Here is a 21,380-nt window from a genome sequence, read left to right on the forward strand (position 1 = left end):
ACTGTTCATGCGGTTGCTAGTTTCACTCGTTGGTTAAAGTCAAATATAAACATGCTTCGTACCTTCAGGTCAAAGTGGGCAATGTTTTTTTGGTGCATGTAGTTTACACCATCCAGAATCTGCTTCATAAATTCAATGGCCTCCGTCTCCGTCAGGTTTTCTTTCTCAGCAATGAAATCAAAGAGTTCGCCACCCTTTATGCTACATTAAAAAGAGAGTCAAAATAAAAAAAGGATGCAAAATTAAAATAAACATATACAATAAAATATTCATTCATTTTGCTTCGGCTTTATCTCTTTAGTCATCAGGGGTCGCCACATTTGAATGAACCGCCAACTTATCCAGTATATGCTTTTAAAGGATGGATGGATGCCCTTCCAGCTGCAACCCAGTACTGGGAAACACTCATACACACTCATTCACACACATACACTACGGCCAATTTAGCTTATTCAATTTAACTATAGCACATGTCTTTGGACACTTACATGGGAAGAACATGGAAAGCCCATAAATAAATGCCAACTGACCCAGCCAGGGCTCGAACCAGCAACCTTCTTGCTGTAAGGCAACAGTGCTAACCACTGAGCCACCGTGTCGCCCCACAATAAAATATATATTTTACAAATTATAGTACTGAATAATAGTATGTTATTTTTATATTCCTTGGCAAAAACCTCAAAATTTCACCTAAAAGTACCAACAAAATTCTAAATTTATTATATTTTTTGGAACTTTTAGGTGAAACTTATGTGTTTTTGCCAAATAATTTAAAAACATATTATTTATTTATTTCCAGAATTGCAGGTTAATATCTCATATTTTTTATTTCTAAACTCATTATGTCAACATCTCGCAAATAGGACTTTTTTTGTCAGATATTTGACTTTGCATCTCTAAATTCTTTTTGAGTTTATAAATTGTGATACTCATTCATTAATTTTCTTTTCAGCTTAGTCCCTTTATTAATCCAGGGTCGCCAGCAGAATGAACCGCCAACTTATCCAGCACATGTTTTAAGCAGTGAATGCCCTTCCAGCTGCAACCCATCTCTGGGAAACATCCATACACTCTCATTCACACTTATACACTACGGACAATTTAGCCTACCCAATTCACCTGTACCGCATGTCTTTGGACTGTGGGGGAAACCAGAGCACCTGGAGGAAATCCACGCAAACGCAGGGAGAACATGCAAACTCCACACAGAAACACCAACTGACCCAGCCGAGGCTTGAACCAGCGACCCTCTTGCTGTGAGGCAACAGCACTACCTACTGCGCCACTGCATCGCCCCAATTGTGAAACTATAAATTTCAATTATGAGAAATAGTCACAATTCTGAGGTAAAAAGCAGAATTATTAAAGAAAAAACTATTTTATTCTTTATTATTATTAGAGATTAGCAAGAAAGCCAACAAACTCTCAATAATGAGAATCAAAGTCAGAAATATCAAATGACTGAAATCTCAGAATTGAGTAATATAAAAAATAGTTCAAAGTTTTTCAGGTTCGCAAATTTTCCCACTACTTTGAGTTCAAATCTAAAATCCCTGAACTAAATAAAATCAAAATTGTGAGATAATATATGAACTTTCTTTCTATGTTCAAGTGTTATTCACGGTGTCTCCATACACAGCTGAAGTCAGAATTATTAGCCTTCCTGAATTATTAGCCCCCCAGTATATTTTTCCCCAATTTCTATTTAACAGAAAGAAGATATTTTCAACACATTTCTAAACATAATAGTTTTAATATCTCATTTCTAATAACTGATTTGCCATTATGGCAATACATAATATTTTACTAGATATTTTAAAGATACTAGTATTCAGTTCAAAGTGCAGTTTAAAGACTTAACAAGGTTGATTTGGTTAATTAGGCAAGTTAGGGTAATTAGGCAAGTCATTATATAATGATGTTTTTTTCTGTAGACAATTGAAAAAAGAGGGTGGCTAATAATATTGACCTTTCAATATAAAAAAAAAATTTAACCTATAAGATAAATATTCTATAAGATAAAATTTTACTTTATTTATATAAAAAAATATTATCAGAAATACTGTGAAAAATTCCTTGCTCTGTTGAACATCATTTGGGATATATTTGAAAAAGAAAAAAAAAAATCACAGGAGGGTTAATAATTTTGACTTCAGCTGTACATTTCTTTTTTCTTTTCATCATTCATTCATTTATTTTCTTGTCGGCTTAGTCCCTTTATTAATCTGGGGTCGCCACAGCGGAATGAACCACCAACTTATCCAGCATTTGTTTTATACAGCGGATGCCCTTCCAGCCGCAACCCATCTCTGGGAAATCTTTTTTCTTTTCTTATTGCTTTATTTCAGAAAACCAAACACATGCTCACAGCTCAACGATGAGGACGACCTCGGCCCTGCTCTCGAAGACGTCTCTGATAGCCATGATGTTTTGATGCTGAAGGCTCTGCAGGATCTCCACCTCCTTCTCCACACTCTTCCTCTCCAGCCCAAGCCGGCTTCCTGCACCTTTCTTCAGCTTCAGGAACTTCCCTGCCCACAGAACATCCGTGGCCCGTTCCCGCACCTCACGCACCTGCCCGAAGTGACCACTAGTGTGGCAAGAAACAAAATGAACGCAGTTGAATGTTTTTCAGCACTGTACTATCTAGTGGTGTAATGGATCACAAATCTCATGGTTCAGATCACACTACGGTTTTTTAATCACGGATCAGACCATTTTTCGAATCAGTAAAAACGGGAGGAGACAAATGTCATTTACTTTCCATTTACACAAAAATATTACTGCAAAATCATTGGTTTTAACAAACAACTTAAAACCTGTAATTTTAATAAAAATAAAAATCCAACCAGCTGGAAAAAAAGGAAAACATTCAACATGAAAAATGATCTTTGCTACTGTTGCTGATAATGCTAAATATAGAAATCAAACATCTTGTACAACATATCATATTTATTTTCAATTACTTATTCAACAATTCACATATAAAACCATTTGAGTTTGAGACCCCTGCATTAAATGGTGATTTTAATCTTTACCATAAACTTCAGTGTTTATATCTGAACTATAAACTGTTCTTTCAGTACTTCTGTGTTATTTAAATGTTAAAACTAACTGAAAAAGTGAAAAAAAATCTCTCTTAATCAAACGCAGATTTGAATGCAGCGCTTCGAAGGATTAATAAACATATGCAAGTAATTATGATTTATCATTCATGTTGCGCGGGTTTGAACTGAGATGATGATCTTTTAATGTTTAATTGTGCAGCTTTACACTGAATGCATTAATGCAGGCTAAACAAACAGTGACAGAAAACACCTTTAATTAATAACCTAATAAAGCATTTATTCCATCATCATTACATTTTCCAGAGAAGCCGAAATGCTTTCATACACGGGATTTGAATGACACGAGAGGTGATCTCTCTGCAATTTTTATAATTGTTGGATAAACTACAGGTTTAAAGAAAGTTTTAATCCGCGGGTCACGTGTCTTCCGAACTGTGGGTTGTGATCCGTTACACCCCTAGTCTTATCCAAAGCCCAACGTTTACATTTACATTTACATTACATTTAGTCATTTAGCAGACGCTTTTATCCAAAGCGACTTACAAATGAGGACAAGGAAGCAATTTACACAACTATAAGAGCAGCAGTGAACAAGTGCTATAGACAAGTTTCAGGTGTGTAAAGTCTAAGAAGCAAAGCATTAGTAAAATTTTTTTTTTTTTTTTTTTTTTGAGAGAGAAAGAGAGAGAGAGAGAGAGAGAGAGAGAGAGAGAGAGAGAGAGAGAGAGAGAGAGAGAGAGAGAGAGAGAGAGAGAGAGAGAGAGGAGAGAGAGAGAAAGAGAAGAGAGAGAGAGAGAGAGAGAGAGAGAGAGAGAGAGAGCACAGTTAGTGGTATAGCCAGAGAGGCAGTTGCAGATTAGGAAGGAAAGTGGAGACTAAACAGTTACGTTTTTAGTCGTTTCTTGAAGACAGCAAGTGACTCTGCTGTTCTGATGTAGTTAGGGAGTTCATTCCACCAACTGGGCAGATTGAATGTGAGAGTTCGGGAAAGTGATTTCTTCCCTCTTTGGGGTGGAACAACGAGGCGACGTTCATTCACAGAACGCAAGTTTCTGGAGGGCACATATATCTGCAGAAGTGAGAGCAGATACGAAGGAGCAAAGCTAGAGGTCACTTTGTAAGCAAACATCAGAGTTTTGAATTTGATGCGGGCAGCAACTGGCAGCCAGTGCAAACGGGTGAGTAGCGGAGTGACATGTGCTCTTTTGGGTTCATCAAAGACCACTCGTGCTGCTGCGTTCTGAAGCAGCTGAAGAGGTTTGATAGAACTAGCTGGTAGCCCGGCTAGCAGAGAGTTGCAATAGTCCAGTTTGGAGAGAACAAGAGCTTGAACAATGAGTTGAGCTGTATGTTCAGATAGGAAGGGTCGGACCTTTCTGATGTTGTAGAGTGCGAATCTGCAAGATCGAGCAGTTCTAGAAATGTGGTCAGAGAGGTTTAGTTGGTCATCAATCGTTACTCCAAGGCTTTTTACCATTTTGGATGCAGTGATGGTTGCCCCATCCATCTGGATTGAAAAGTTATGGTGAAGAGTCGGGTTGGCAGAAACTTCAAGCATTTCCGTTTTCATGAGGTTAAGCTGGAAATGATGATCTTTCATCCAGTGTGAAATGTCTGACAGGCAGGCTGAAATGCGAGCTGGAACCGAGGGATCATCAGGGTGAAAAGAGAGGTATAGCTGGGTGTCATCAGCATAGCAGTGGTAGGAAAAACCATGTTTCTGGATGACTGTTCCTAAAGATGCCGTATACTTCAGTCATTTACATTTATTTATTTGCTTGTTTGTTTGCTAGAATACACATATTGGAATGAGGACATTTTAGAATATGCTTCTTTTATTGCGTACACAAACACTCAACCCATATACATTAGAAAGACTTATCCTTATCCAAACGCTCTACTTGTCCAAATGCTCAACATGTATTAGAAAGATTAATCATTGTCTAAAGACATATATAAAAAATATACCTGTGATCATATTGATATCGGGAGATTAATGCTATTTCTACAGCTATTATTATCAGTGTAATGGAAAATTAGGCGGATATTTTAAAATAATTTCTGCTGGTTAAACCATTTGACATGCTTGCTGCCCACCACTTTTTAATTTTTTTACTCATATTTTCACTAATGTTTAGTGAGTTGGCCACAGGAAAGAATTGTTGATTAATAAAGTTCAGAGATCAGTTTATACAAATATATATGTATATATGTATGCATATATGCATATATATATATATATATATATATATATATATATATATATATATATTGTTCTATGTTCTTTAAATTGAATAGTTACAAACGAGAAATACCAAATATCAATATGTTACTTGTACATTATATTAGTTCTATGATCATTCACATTTTTATGTATGCCACTTCATATTTTTGAAAGCCTTATACCTTTAGGTCACATGATTATTCATAAATTGCTCTGCTCTGTAAATATTTAAGTAGCACATTATTTTACAGTTTTGTTCCACATGTATAAACATGTGGATGTACTTATTATAGCGATTACAATAATTGCTTAATAACTTGGTTCTGTACTTGACCCAGTACTTTCTTAGATAAGTGTTTAAATATAGTACTATAATACTTTCAGGCAGTCGCCAGAGCCACCCAGTTCACCAGGACTCACACACACCCGTTCCCAATCAATATTGGCAAATATATCACAATATCTGTATACAATGTGAAGCCTTAATATGTAAAACAATTATCAACCAATATTTCTTGCTATTACAATTTTTTTGAAAACAGTGTTTTTTTGTTTTTTTATTCTTTGTGTAGAAAGTAAAAGAAAAGTCTTTACTGTCACTCAATTACACAAAAATTCTGTCATGATTTACTCACTTTTTTTAAACACCAGGGGTCTGTTTTGATCTATGATGATTTATCTGGATCTTTTAATCTTGATAACTGATCTCTATGTAATTTGGTTCTTCAAACAAATTCATAAATCAGATGTCTGGATGAACTGATCTATCAATCCTCAAAATCATGATTAGCAATGCAACGATTGGCTGACGGCACAGCAGCATAATGACATCTTCTGATTAATATTCAATTATCCATGTGAGCAAACTGACAAAACATTCATAGTAAACTGTTTGTTAAATATAATACGCAATAAACTTTCCACCTTTGTTTTGGGCTGCAGGTTTTACACTTTCACATATTAGCTGCCAAAACATGTGATTGACTGCATAACTTATTATTCCTTAAAAAAAATAGTCGAATATTGTGCATGTCTGTTATCATACACAGATTGTACTAAAGCTGGGTTGGTACCTTAAAATAGTATGCGTTTGTATCTAAAAAGTCCATACTAATAAATGTTCTCTTTGAACCCCTTAAGGAGGTGGTTCGTGACTGTTTTTGTACTTTTTGTACTTTTATTATATTACTGTGAAAATGTCCTTGCTCTGTTAAACATCATTTGGGAAATATTAAAAAAAGAGGGTTTAATAATTCTAATTTCAACTGTATATATAAATTTTTTTTACTCTTTTACTTTTTTATACCAGTGTATATAGTTTGTAGGCCCACACGGAATCTGCACGCGCAGAAATCCGCAGATTTTTAGCCCATCATTGATTCTGTTTATTTACTTGTGTAAATGTGTGTAAATTTATATTTATTCAGTATTTAAATTAATTTCAGTATAATTTTTGACTAATATGAAAATGTTCATATAATTTATTAACAATACAGTTTGTAAAGTAATATTTTCTGTCTTTTAGTAGATGAATTATATATAAGACTTGATTTGTTTACCAAATAAAGTGGATCTAATTGGATTTGCATTGTAAACATTAAATACAAATTAAAAAGGTATTACTTTTAGTTCATATATTAAGGTTTTAGTTATGATACTCCTAAAATCATTCCACATAAATCTGCAGATTTTAAAAAAAATTCTGCACAGAAATAGCAAAAAATGACCACAGATTCCATCTGGCCCTACTTATAGGTTACTACTGTAAGAAAAAAAGCAGCATTTGGTAGATACTTTCAGTATTACCTCTGCTTGAAATGACCTGATCTAATCATGTTTATATTAAATAAGCCTGCTCTCGAGCAGGTTTAAGCTACCAGACCAGTTGCTATGACAACAACTCTCGAAAGAGTTTAAAGAATGAAATAGGGTTGTCACAATACTGGAATTTCACTCCAATGGGTACTGAAATTCGGTTCACCAAACTCACTGTGGTTTACAGCATGTAACCACAGATACAGGGTCCAGATAAAATACAAAATAATTTTCTTTAATTGTTACTGAATTCAAGTATCGTGACAACCCTAGAATGAAACAATCCTGGATCATGTCAAATCGTAAATAACCAAATCCAGCTAATTGAGTAATCCACGTATGAAGAACAGACCACAGTTTGTTTGTTCTTTTCTGTCGAACACAAAAAGACATTTTAAGAGAATGCTGGAAACCAGTAGTAACTCAAACACTATCAATATCAATGGTTGCTTGCTTTTGTGTTCAACGGAACAAAAAAACTCAAACTGGTTTGTGACAAGTGAAGTTTATGTTTAGTTAAAGGCTAATATAGACTTCCTTCCTACATTCAGGGCAACATTGGTGCATGTTATTTACACCTTTCAGAATCCAGAATTGAAAAATGCATATCATGGTAATGTCATCTTTTTTTGGTAAGTAAATAAATAAAAAATACAATTAAATATATCAAATAAAAACAATCTCTTTACCTTCCCAACACATTTCCAATCTCATAAAGGTCTTCAACATTATCCAGCTTGAAGACAGCCATGCTTGCTGCCTCTCTGCGTCTCTCTGTGTCCCCCGTCTGTGAATGTCCAAAGAAAAGACTACTATATAGTGCTCATACTGGTTTCAGCATTAGATCCACACCTGAAAAAGAGGATGGTAGTTAGTGAGTTTCTGTTACATAAGCAATCCAAACCTCCAGCAAACACTTCATTCAGCATTTAACTAAACTTCCATAATCTTTTGGCACTGTGTACATATTTTGATTTTAAAGGCTGCTGACGCCACTGCTAAACTAGCTGGATGGGAACAGAAAAGGAGAGATATCTGGAAATCATTTACGAGTCCCCAAAGGGTAAACATCTGGTATCAAAACCCCTCTGATACGCCAGAACTACATACATGAGAAAGAATGTTGCACTAAATGCTCAAGCTGAACACGAGTAAACAATCCAGGCCTTTAAACTCCAGCCAAGTGTGGACAAACCATTAGGTCGCAATGTGCAGTGAACATGCTGTGAGAAACTGCCCATCAGACCTGTCATCCTCCCATGGTTAACACATTCTTCAGTAATGAGACACGTTCAGTCGTTGCATGGTTTTTCAATGGCTAGCATGCTTTGCTACTAGGAGAGGATTAATGAGGAGCTGCGATGAGAAAGATTTATAGCAAAATGAGACAAACAAGGCCTTATTTTGGCAAGTAGATCTGTCTATTTATCCATTTAATCTATCATTTGTGTCTTTTTGGGAGTTATAAATCTCAACGTGTGAAACTAGAAGCTGATTATTTCAAATTGCATTGGAAGCGAAGTGGTTGAAGGAGACTCTTTCGCAATGCAAATATGCTATTCGTCTAAAAACAATAATGCACTGAGAGCAACTGGCAGTTTATGTAATTTGAATACATGCTGAACAAATCTGTTCCATCTGCAGGTGTACAAACCAACATTCATTGACATTCAAACACCAAAATGCACATTGACACTGGCTTTTAGGGCTGTGCAATAGGGCTGCTTGATATTGGAAAAACTTGACATTGCGATATTTTATTTTTCAGCGATTTATATTGCGATATGAATACAATTTCAGCAGATGAGTTGAAAAGCTCTATTTGGAATGAAATCATTAAGTTTGATTGTTATAATCTTGTAAAGGAGTGAATAAAAGAAATTCCAAGAATAAATAAATAAGATAGAGTAGGGCTGGGCGATAAAATTGGTATCAATATTTATTGACCGAACACCATTGTCAATATCAATAAAAAAAGATTCAGTATGTAGTTTAGGTATGAAGAGCTATAGTTTTATTAAAATTTGGCTGCTGAGCACGCCTTGGAAGCAGTGCCAGTAAGCTTAGGGTGTACGTTTGTCATTTCCAATGGAGGCGTGGCACTTGCGCATATGGGAGCGAAGTGCCCAAGTTGTGCAAACGACACGCACGTGAGTTGCGCGCATTTTCCAGCCACACCTAGTTAAAAACATCTGAACTTTGAGAATGCTGCGAGCGCACCGCAATTCAGTAAAACTAACCAATCTGCTTCACACTTTGTATGCAATATGCACATTTCAGTAATAACGGCAGAGTAATCACCTCAGACAAACACAGCACATCCAAATACTGCAGTGCTTTTTACTTTTCTCCATAAGCTTGCATCTGAACCGCAGCAATGATTTGTCTGTTTGTCATCCTCTGAGAAGATGGTTGATTGTCACCTAGTTATGAGAGATGCCAGGGGAGCGTAAGCGCAAAGCCCATTGTAAATGGTCAAGGAATCCACGCAATCTTGTCACTTCAGATCAGAATAACGACACGTGCGAAAAGGAGTGCCGTAGCACGTGAGGTGAAGCCAGAGTGGCTTTTTGGTTTCTTTTTTTGTGCAACCCAGCCACTAGCTCCTCATTTGAAAGATTTTTTAGCATAGGGGGTAATGTAGTCATCCAACTTCACAATTTGTAATGTTAAAGTATGCATTTGACTAATGATGGTTGTTTCCTTTACTTGAAAGCTCAGACTTGATTATCATAATTTGTTTTGTTTACAGAGTTTGAGGTTTACTGTATCATTGTTATGTATTATTATTCACACCTTACAGATGTTGATCTACTTTTACTATTGCACACACTTTGCAACATTTTATTTATCAAGTTTAAGAGTCTCTTTAACACTTATTTTTTTATTATAAAGAGATCAGATATTTTGTGTTAATATTTTTGTTTTTCAAATAGTTAATGGTTAAATAAATTTAAAAAAAATAATATACCTAAATGTAGTGTTTAAAAATATTCAATAATTATCTATATCGAATGATATGAAACATGATATCATGATAATTTTTTTGTAATATCATCCAGCCCTAAGATAAAGCAAAGATAAAAGTGAAATAAGCATTCATATATTCAGGTACAGTAATATGATACGATATTATCATGATATTCTGCCCCCGATAATGATCATGATATCAGTGATATATCACACGAAAATCATCCAAATATATCTTGATATTTGTAAATGAAGAGGTTATAGGATGTATTTCTTTCATTAACAGCACATATTTCTGAGACCAGCAACATTGATAAATGTTTGATCCATCATTAAGAGTGGCACCTCATGCATATCACTATTTTGTCCTGCCCCTTTTATTGTATAATCAAATGCAATGTAAAATGTAAACACTGTACATTCTTTATTGCTGACCAACTATAATAATCCCAACTCCACAATGCAGATGCTGTGAAGTGACTATTGCGAAATTGTGCAGCCCTACTGTGCAATATGACAATATGTATCATATGGATAAAATAAGTCTATTGTTTTATTTTATGCATTACTTTTTATTTCATGGTGTCACAAAATACTTTATTTATGGTAATAAGTTTTCAGCATTTGGGTGACCACAAACTTGCACACCACCATAGGGATGCAGACAGAAACATGATGAGAAAGTTGTAGGAATTTTCATTCAATCATTTTCCTTCAGCTTAATCCCTTATTTATCAGGGGTTGCCACAGCGGAATAAACTTCTAACTATTCCAGAATATGTTGATGATATGATACCCTTCCAGACAAAATCAGAAGCCAAAAAATAATATAAACACGTAAAGAACAGGATGAGAATGTGGTAAATTTGAAAATGTTAATTTGTGTTGGGTTTTTTACAGTGTATTAATATGATACACTCAATAAAGTATCTTTGTGGATTGTTCAATCTACTTATTTAAAATGAGCTGAATCAACTCAATTCTTGAGTTTTTTTGTGGACAACTTAATTGTTTTATGTTTATTCCAGTCAAATTTGTAAGAATAATTAAGTTAACTTAATTGATTTGTGTTGGGACAACATAAAGGAGTTTAGTGGAACCCAGCATTTTTTGACAGTGTATATATCTTTACCAGAATATTATTTAACTTATAATGATATGAGGTGGTGCAGTTGCGCAGTGGGTAGCGCTGTCATCTCACAGCAAGAAGGTTGCTGGTTCGAGGCTCGGCTGGGTCAGCTGGCATTTCTGTGTGGAGTTTGCATGTTCTACCTGTGTTCGCGTGGGTTTCCTCTGGGTGCTCCGGTTTCCCCCACAAGCCCAAAGACATGTGCTATATGATGGGTTGCAGCTTAAAGGACATCCGCTGCGTAAAACATATGCTGGATAAGTTGGCGGTTCATGTCGCTGTGGCGACCCCAGATTAATAAAGGGACTAAGCCGAAAAGAAAATTAATAGATGAATAATGATATAAGATCGTTATCATATTGTTTTCATAACTGCTGAACAGAACATTGTTTCTATTAATCTATTATCTATTTAACAAACTCTGAACCTAAATTATTATAATTTATTCTTAACAACTATCTAAGTGAGCCTAGCAACAACAAACATTTAGGAGCAATATCATTCTGTAGCACAAGACTGGTTGCTAAACAGTCAATTAACTGGATAGGACACAAAAAAAATGTTGCTGGAAAGCACTGGCACAGTTGTTTGATGCAGAGAGAACACCAGTTTGATTGAAAAGCACTTTGGCTGTTCAACAATACACTGTCAGACAATTCTAGCAATGACCACAACAACCACATAGAAATGCCCCAGCAACAACCTAAAACAACTAAAGCAATGACCCAGCCAACATAATGACAGCTGCTGCTACTTTGAAATCCCATAAGAAACAACCTAGGCTGCACTCAATTGCAAAATTCCCTTGCTAACTTCCTAGTTGACTAGGATATGTCATTGAATACATTACCCAAGTGCCCACTACTAGCAAAGGCATTCAAAATGGACTGAAAACCCTTGAGCAAATGAAACTACAATGTACGGAAACTGCAAGCTGCTTTTGTGATGTAATAATCAAATGACGTTGTGGGACATATTGGTACCCGGAGTGTACATAAAAAAAGTTGTTACCTCTGTCAGTATAGAATGGAGGAACTATGACGTCAATTTGTATGCAAAAACCCGGAAGCGAGTTAGCATTTTAGCAGTTCCAGTTCCCTTGTCCCAAAATCAATGGGTTTTATGAATGGGGTTTCAGTAAAATTGCTTAAATAAGGTTTGTGGCTAACACAAGCTCAATATACTTTTACATTTTATTCTACAACATAAAACACATCAGTTACATCACACTCTTGATTTTTTAAATCTGTTACGCTTCTTTAAAAAGACGGTTGCTATCAAGTTGCTAAATGGGACTACAGGCGGTGTCTGAGATATTATACGTCATCGAGCTGAGCTGGTATAGAGCGCAGCTCGCTTGTGTTGGGCATTTGGATTTGTTATTTAAATACTTTCATGAATAGTATTTATAGTTTGTAGTGTTTTTCTAATTGGGAATTTGTAAAGGCTGTCGATTCATTTGTTGATCATTTATTCTAATTAAACGATATTATATGGATATAGCTTACCAGTGCAGCCTGTCTCTTTCCTGCTCTCAGTAATGCAAACGTGTGAATAAATGTGTAAAAATACACACATATTAACTGTCATTTTAACGCGATCAAGTGATTTTTTGTCATTTTTTTTCTTCATCTGAACACATTTAACTCTATCATAACTGCAATATTTACACTCCTCCATAAAATGTATAGCATCTGTGAATGTATGGGCTGCTTTTCGCTGTACTTCGTGACAAAAAAAGAATATTGAATGTTGCTCTGTGTCCATATAAAACTTGCAGGCATTTAAAAGACTTGTCCCTCATGCCTCATTTTTGTCGTCTGTTAAGGTAAGCAGGCTGTGTGCAGGCGAGCGATACACTTATTTAAATATGTCTTATGATAATACTGTAGGCACATTTATACAAACAGTTTTAAAACTTTTACAACAACCATAAAGCAAAACAGATGTATTTCCCACGTAAAAACGATCCAAAAGGCACATAAGTCTATGTGTTTTTGCGTATTTATTTGTTTATAATATATAGCGTGGATTATAATATAATTAACCGAAAGATAAACTCTTTGTCATGGACCATATTTCTACACTGTAAAAAGTGCTACACTCACAAAGTTGGTTTTATATACTTTAAATAATTGCATTCTAGTTAATTATATTTGTTTTATACCAAAAAATATCAATTTGCTTATTGTTTACTTAAAGTAGATCAGTTTTTAAATAACAGTATATTTTAAATAAAACTAATGCAATTTATTTGAGTATATTTTTGTATGTGGTTATTGTGTAGAATAAATGTTATAAAAGTGAGTTGACACAGACAATTTATTAGAGCAGCTGTCGATGTGTGCAGGTCTGTTCATCAAACGTGATTTTAATAATTCTGCGTGACCCCATTTTCACTGCCCGCCACTTTCCAGACACACGCAGCATCTACAAGGGGCGACATTTACTGCTCGCAGCAGCGGATCTGATTAACACGGTAAGTTGCAAATGTAGCCGAATGATAATTGTAAAGTCATGCTAAACTGCCGACTTCACTAGGCAGGTGAGGTTTTAGCTTGTAAATTGTACTGTAACGTCAGGTAACAGACTGCTCTCACATGGAAAGCTAAGTTGGCTAACGCTAACCAACGCTAGTTCATGCTAACGATTAAAAGTGATAGTCCTGAGAAAAAAAATGTTAAAGTAGTTTTAAAACACTTAGTAGGTATACCTAACGTTACAGAACGGATTAACTAGGTCTCTGGTGGGCGGTCGGGGGGTGGGTGCAGTTTGCTAACGTTAACTTGGCTAGCTAACCTAAGTTATTATCAGCACATTAAGGATGCATATTAAATGCAGAAACGTATGGAACAGTAGTTTGTGTTTAGCGTAACATTAAGTAGCTTAAGGTTTGTGTTTAAGAGATTTAGTCCATACGTTTTTTGTTAATACTGCAATGTGAATAAATTACAGATTTATAATTTATTTGAACTTAAATTACATTTATGTTTACAGAACCATTTAAAATGTACGCACCTCATTCTAAAATGCATTTTCTTGGTCTTTAGATACCAAAGTGATTTTGATTATTTTGTTAAGAAAAACATTAGATACGATTACAGCTATAATTATTTGCAGGTAAGTAAAACACGGGTAAAATTGCAAACAATAGTGGGCTCCATAGAATTGCATTTGATATCTGAAGATTTTTTGTATATGTGCAATGAACAAACAGTAAAAAATATCCTAATGCAGTTTCTTATTATCTGTCAGTCTTTCACTAAAGCTAACTGAAAACACAGATTCACTGAACTATCATTTGCCAGTAACATTAAATGTGGAGAAAAAGTAAATTAAAAGTAGCTTCAGCAAAAATGTAATGTTAACCTTAAGGTAATATGTAAAATGGCAATGTATTTATTTAATTTTGTATTATGACTTATGCAAAGTTTGGTGCAAAATGAAGATGACAGTTAAATCATAGATTTTATATTTGCCATTTTCAAACTGTTTAATATGTAAGTTACATACATATTTTTATGCTTTATAAGTTGCAAAAATAAACTGAAAATGTAATACCTAAATTTAAATAATTCCTTGATTGACAGGCAACCAAAATGCCATACACTGTTACACTGAATAAAATCAGTTTTCTTTAGAATTTGATTCTTAAAAACACCTGGAATAATGTAAGTACACAATAACCTATATAGCCTTTTTTTTAATACAGAAGTTTAACTAAGGTAAATTTTAACTGATAAACTAAGGTGTTTCATCCATGTATCATTCTCACTGCACTTTTGTAACTTGACTTGTAGTTTATGTAAGATATTTGCTATTTAGCATTTAGCTATTTAATATTATTTAGTATCAAACACCTGAACTCCTGTTTCTTTTTTCTCTCCACCAATAGAGTTGTGTGGAATCAGAGGTGCATGCGGCTGCCCGCGGGAAAAATTTGACATCAGCCCAACACAGTTTGGATAATCATAGGACTGTCAGAGGTTTACCAAACCTGTCATGTGCATGATGGCTCCTGTTTGGACTTACTGATGTCCTCGACTTCCATCAAAACTGTATACATTATTTGAGATATATCAGAGACTCTTGTGGGACTGGACCTTATGCATCCTAAATCTTCATCAAAGTATGCAGATCTCCTTACTGAGTTGTCTTGGATGATTTCTCAATAGGATCTGGCATTATTAATGTTTTTATTTATGTATTGTGTATGTGCAGCCACATTAATGGCCTGTTTTGTAGTCACTTTTAGGGACATTGGTTGACATTGAATAAATGCTATGGTCTTTAATCCATCTTCCCATTCTTATTTAATTGTTATTAACCGTATAAAGTCTGTTTATCTGTTTTTACTTAATCACTGTATAGTGTGCTTAGAATATAAAAATGAAGATTTATTTTCTGAGGTTACAGCCAGAAGTCAATTGAATTCATTTTAAATGACATATGCATGGTTAATTTTATTTAGATAATTAAGTTCTTAATACCTAATTAAAATAAGTTCAGGCAACATATAACAATGTATAAATAAGTTAGGTTTAACAAAAAAAGTAAGTTTATCTGATTTGAGTAATTTTAGAAATATTAGTTGGCTCAACTTAATTTTGTTACATTTGTTTTAAGCAAAGTTTTAGTGTTTAATATACTTAAAAAAGGCTGGAAGTTGATTCAATCTAAAACGTCCGATGCAGCCACTTGCCTCACTTTTTATAAGTTAGATCTAGGTCATACTTTTTACAGTGTAATAATAAGCTTGAAAAGTTGTCTGTAGCAGTGCGGTGCTGATGGCTCTGTAGTCCGTCTATAGCCTAACGTTAGCTTTTCAATTCTTGCGTTTGCATTTAGGATCCAAAAGTGCTCAATGTTGTATTTTCATGTGAGGATTATCCGGCTGGACAAAACATGTAAATGTAATGAACTGTGTTTGAACACAGAGCTTATTATTTGCAATCTTCGAAAAGCCTATGGGAAAATCCTATAGGGATTTTATCGAGGGAACCAGTTTTATGCTAGAAGCTAATTAGCCTACATGGTGATGTCATAGTTCCTCCACTCTATTGAGGGTCTGTTCATATAAAATGCCTAAGTCAATTTGATCAAAGAGAATGCACTTCAAAATCTGGATTCCCGTGAGGGGAAGTGCGAAGGATGAACTAGAGAGGAAAACATTAGTGACCAGAGAAAACACCCTATAGTAAAACATACAGAAATGGCCTACTTTAAAAACACATCCATCCATGCGACAGCAATCTAGCAACCATTCAGAACAACATAGCAGTGTCTTAGCAACCACACACAATAATCAATAGCCACACTATAGCATTGCTCAGGCAACAAACTAGAGCACCCTAGCAATGCTCTATTAAGAACATATTACAGCTCTATTACAACTATTAAGAAATGCAACTGAATCAACCTATACCTAGCAAATCCCAAGCAACTACTAATAACAAACTCTCATAAACAAACACCCAAGAGCAATCTATCAGTCATCTAAAGCCAATCAATACAAAACTAAGAAATCCTGTAAAAAAAAAATCACAGAATTCCCATATAAAAATATATAAATACCCAGGTAAGTGAGGCAACAACAACCAAGAACACTTCAGCAACCACCCAAAACACCCTTGCAACCATCTAGTAATGCAGAATATCATGGTAAATAGCAAGCAACCATCCAGAATACATTAGAAACCATATAGCAAGCTCAGAATGAATGAACTAGAAACAGACCAAACACCTCACCAACCCTTATAATGTAAACGCAGAATACTCAGGCTGGTTATTTTCAAAGCGATACTGATACAGATACTTTGAATTCAATACCAGTTTCTAAATGCTACTTTTTTCAATACCAATTTATATAATTAGATTACAGTGGCGATTCATTCTGCTGTGGCAACTGCTGGTGTATAAGGGAGTAAGCTGAAGGAAAATTAATGAATCAATCAATCAATCAATCAATAAATGAATGAATTAAAAATATAGTCTTAATCTTACGTGTAATCTGTTATCCTAGCAGAATAACAGAATATGCTAGCAGAAGCAATTCACCTGCATCAATGGTCACTCATTTTCTTTTTCTTTTTTTTTGCCATCAAACACACTTGACTTAACCAGACAAAATGTATCCATTTTAGATACTAAAATTTGATATAGAATGATAAAACATTTTTGGATACTCAATGGTACTGAGGCACTTAAGTTTGTGCCTAAACAGCACCAAACTCGATATACAGCCCTACAGAATACCCTAAAAACATAGAGAATAGGGCTGTATTAGCCATGGGGCTGTGTGATATTGAAGAACATTTTGATATTCAATATGCAATACGATACTCATTCATTCATTTATTCATTTTCTCTTCAGCCTAGTCGCTTTATTAATCTGGGGTCACCACAGCAGATTGAACCGCCAACTTACCCAGTATATGTTTTACGCAGCAGATGCCCTTTAAGCCGCAACCTATCACTGGGAAACATCCACAGACATTCATTCACACACATGCACTACTGACAATTTTAGCTTACCCAATTCACCTATACCGCATGTTTTTGTACTTGTGGGGGAAACCATCATACGTAGAGGAAACCCACGTGAACACGAGGAGAGCATGCAAACTCCACACAGAAATGTCTTTTCTGGAGAGCGCCAAGTACGTTCCAGGAGCTACGTTTTTTTTGCAGTTTTTGTTTTTGCGAATCCACCAGAAGCTGTTGTGTATGCTTTATAAGATCTCAAATTTTTCTCGTGAGTGCCATTTGCACCTGCTCTTTTCACGTAAATCCACCAGAAGCCACTGTTGACTAAGATAAGCTGCAGACCGACTGACTGACCCATCCTCCTTCTTCCATAAACCCAACAGATAGTGTTTTTAAAAGTACAGATTGACCAGCGCCCACCAACTTCACTAAACCCAACTGATAGTGTTTTCAAAAGCAATCCAGAAAAAGAAAAGCCATCATGACAGCCTGATTATTACCATGTTTTCAGATTTTCCCACATTCTCACCCTGTTAGTTACTTGTTTATTTTATGGCTTTTGTTTTTGATTTACAAGATTTTCTGGAACCGTTCTTTACCAGACTTGAACTCCTTCATCACAATCAACTCTACTCCACTTCACAAATCCGCTGACATACACAGCGAGCCATTGAACAAAATGGTAACAGCAGAAAAGCCATACAAAAGCGGTCAGCTGGTAAGTGTGAAAAGGAACAGTGGCATAGCGCTGCGTAGCGTTCGTTTTAAAGACAAAATGCAGTCAAACTTGTTACTTGTTACAGTTACTTTTCTGGCTGCATTTCGTCTTTATAACGAAAGCTATGTGACAGTATGACACAGTTACGTACCTCTGGCTACACAATTCATAATCTCCAGAAATATATATATAGTGGTACGCTTATAGAAAGATCCTATGTTGGCACATTCCTTGTGTTTTAAGAAAATTATACTGGCTTTTTAGTTTACTATTTGTTTAAGCCTTAATTAAATGGTACAGCTCCATCGTATATAGCGGATATGATCCAAGTGAAGAACTCAAAGAAATTGTTACTTTCTGACAACTGAATCTACTAGTAGTCTTGCAGACAAACCAGCAAAATAGAGGAGATTCTTCCTTTGCGAATAGCTCTTTGCATTGACCAGACTTTGGTTCCTTGCTTGATGTCTGCTGTCAGACCTGTTCCCATCTCACTGTGTCCCAAGCTTCCACACTTTAAATGCTCTATTAAGCACCCAAGCTTCGTTAGCAATCAACCATTCCCTCAAAAGCCATCTAGCGTGGTTGCAACAAATGAGAACACCCTAGCAATGCTCTATCAAGCACCCAGAATATAATAACAATACCCATGCAACGTTCTCATAACCTGCAATCTCAACAAGCAATAACAGTCAACATGCTGTCAAACAGCTTTCTAGCATTGTGCAGTTTTGCACAGACGTTAACCAAACTTCTTTAGAAAAAAAGATATAAATATGTGACCATGTGTTTGATGACAATCTAACAGGTTTTACAGTATCTGGAAATAGCCAGTCAGGCCAGAATAAAAAAAGAAAGAAAAAAAAACATGCAAGGGAGTGTCTTTGGATTTAAAAAAAACAACAACTTATTTTACATAACATCAGAGATTCAATTGAACATGTGTTTCTAGAGAACACAAGCCACACACATGCATTCAATCACAACAAACATCATGTTCCTGAATCCATCTGCATTTGCTCTGTGATAATAAGGGCAACAGCACGTATTTCTGTGTGCCGAACTAAAGCACACCGGGCATATAAAGTGTGTTTAGAGAGCATCGCATTGTTTAAAGTGCATGTCAATTGTGTTTAAAAGGAACAGAGATAGAAAGGCTGCATCAATCAACAGTTCTTTTCCAAAATAACACCCCACCCATCTCACTTCAGCTTCCTACAGTAACATACCAGGAAAGCAGCCATAGAGCAGAACAATAGTGCTCATTGCAAAATAAAAAACTCCCCTTTAGCTTCACTGGAACGACAGTCATTCAGCTGCTTCAGATTACACACGATGCTTGTAAAACTATGCTGAACAATTAGTTGCAGATTGTATTTGAATGAAATCATTATGGTATTTTGCAATATCCTACGCATTTACTGTACACTATATTTCCTCATAAGTTGCATGTTATTTGTATACGTCATAGGTTATGCTACTTTATTGTGTAAACTCAGCTGAGTCAAATATGTGACTGACAGTCTGTGGTTTGATGAGTGTAAATCCTGAAATTTGAGCACAAGCATGCTTTCCTTCCTTTATACGAGATCAAAGAAACTTTGAAGATCTGCAGAATACAGGATCAGATCTGCTACCATAAACAACCAAAATAATGATCTCATCCTTGATTAGGATCAAAGTCCCAAAGCGGCCGATTCTCCACTGCAATAACATGGTAAACAAGAGGAAATACTGCAAAGAAGGGAAGAAGGAAAATATTCTCTACACATTCCAGGAAAAAGGAACAAAATTAAATAATATTATTGACATCACACAAATAGATCATACAAATATTTAGAAAGAAATGTAGTGTCCAGCTATATTTAAACTCCTTTTTCTGAGTAAAAATTGACTATTATACATTTTTTATCATGATTGGCACAAGAAACGAACTAAACTGGCATTCAGTGAACGATTATTTTTTTATTTAATTTAATTAATCTAAAGATATGAGTGATTATAATGATACAGGGAATGTCGAAAGTTATATGCTCAAGCAAATATGCTGGTGAGAAAGTTTTATTTGAGTCTGAATTAGGTTAAGGTAAACCTCTTAGAACTTATTGCAGTTCTTTATACACAGCTCCTCTGTGGTATAATTTTAAAAAAGAAAGTCTCCATAAACTGCAGATTGCATACAATGATTGCATGAGGATTCTTAAAAAAACATACTGTAGATGGTGTAGTGCAAGTGAATTATTTTGTAAGGTAAGAGTTTGATCATTTTTTGCTTTGATGAGAAATTGATGAGAAATTGGATCTATAAGTTTTTCTGTCAATTGGAGAATTCTCAGAATAGCATTTTAATGTTGTTATTAAATCTTAGTCTTACTGAGGTGCGTTTTCAGTCATATTTGATGAAATATTGGCATAACTGTTTTTTTAAGGTATATTGTGTGGTTTGTGTTGTTTTGTCTGTCTTTTGTACTATTGGACCTAGTGTCTGGAATAAAGAGAATTAATTTAATTGACTACAGAACAAACCTGTTGTCCAATAACTTGCCGAGTAACCCTAATTAACCAGGTTAACCTTCCAAACTGGACTTTAAGATTAATTCTCATGTTAGTATTATATAACATATAAGTGTACTACATATACATACAAGCACATATAATACACTGTAAAACCTGATAAGTTAACTCAAACTGTTTGAGAAAACGTTTGAAAACGAAAGGTTTTGAAACAAAATGGTTTGAGTACTGTAAACTTTTATATTGTGTCACATACACATATATCATTTGTGGTAATATCATCAAACTTTTAGAGTATTAATAACTTTTAAGCTGAAATTTTAATTCAGCTATTAAATCCCTATTAGTCAAATTAACATAATTAAAGTCCAAACTAATAGTTACTCAACTGGTTTGGTATTCCTTCTAGCATTACAGTGTAGTTAACACAAAAAAATATAATTAATTCATTCATAA

The 21,380-nt window shown here is 35.0% G+C and overlaps 1 protein-coding gene and 1 long non-coding RNA gene across 2 annotated transcripts in view; one reads left to right on the top strand and one right to left on the bottom strand.

The window, feature by feature from the left end:
- si:dkey-240h12.4 (death-associated protein kinase 2) overlaps window positions 1-21,380 on the bottom strand; it is a 56,187-nt gene that overhangs the window by 32,607 nt on the left and 2,200 nt on the right. The window contains exons 2-4 of the mRNA XM_056480519.1: window positions 7,797-7,959; window positions 2,369-2,590; window positions 63-201 (exon numbers count right to left, since the gene is read on the bottom strand). Coding sequence (XP_056336494.1) covers window positions 63-201; window positions 2,369-2,590; window positions 7,797-7,858 — 423 coding nt within the window. The 5' untranslated portion in view covers window positions 7,859-7,959. The remainder of the gene's footprint in view (window positions 1-62; window positions 202-2,368; window positions 2,591-7,796; window positions 7,960-21,380) is intronic.
- Window positions 13,476-15,500, top strand: LOC130247278 (uncharacterized). The gene is made up of 2 exons (XR_008839513.1): window positions 13,476-13,685; window positions 15,102-15,500. It is a non-coding gene; the product is annotated as an uncharacterized LOC130247278 (long non-coding RNA).

Source organism: Danio aesculapii, chromosome 19 (assembly GCF_903798145.1).
Source record: "Danio aesculapii chromosome 19, fDanAes4.1, whole genome shotgun sequence".
Classification (NCBI taxonomy): domain Eukaryota; kingdom Metazoa; phylum Chordata; class Actinopteri; order Cypriniformes; family Danionidae; genus Danio; species Danio aesculapii.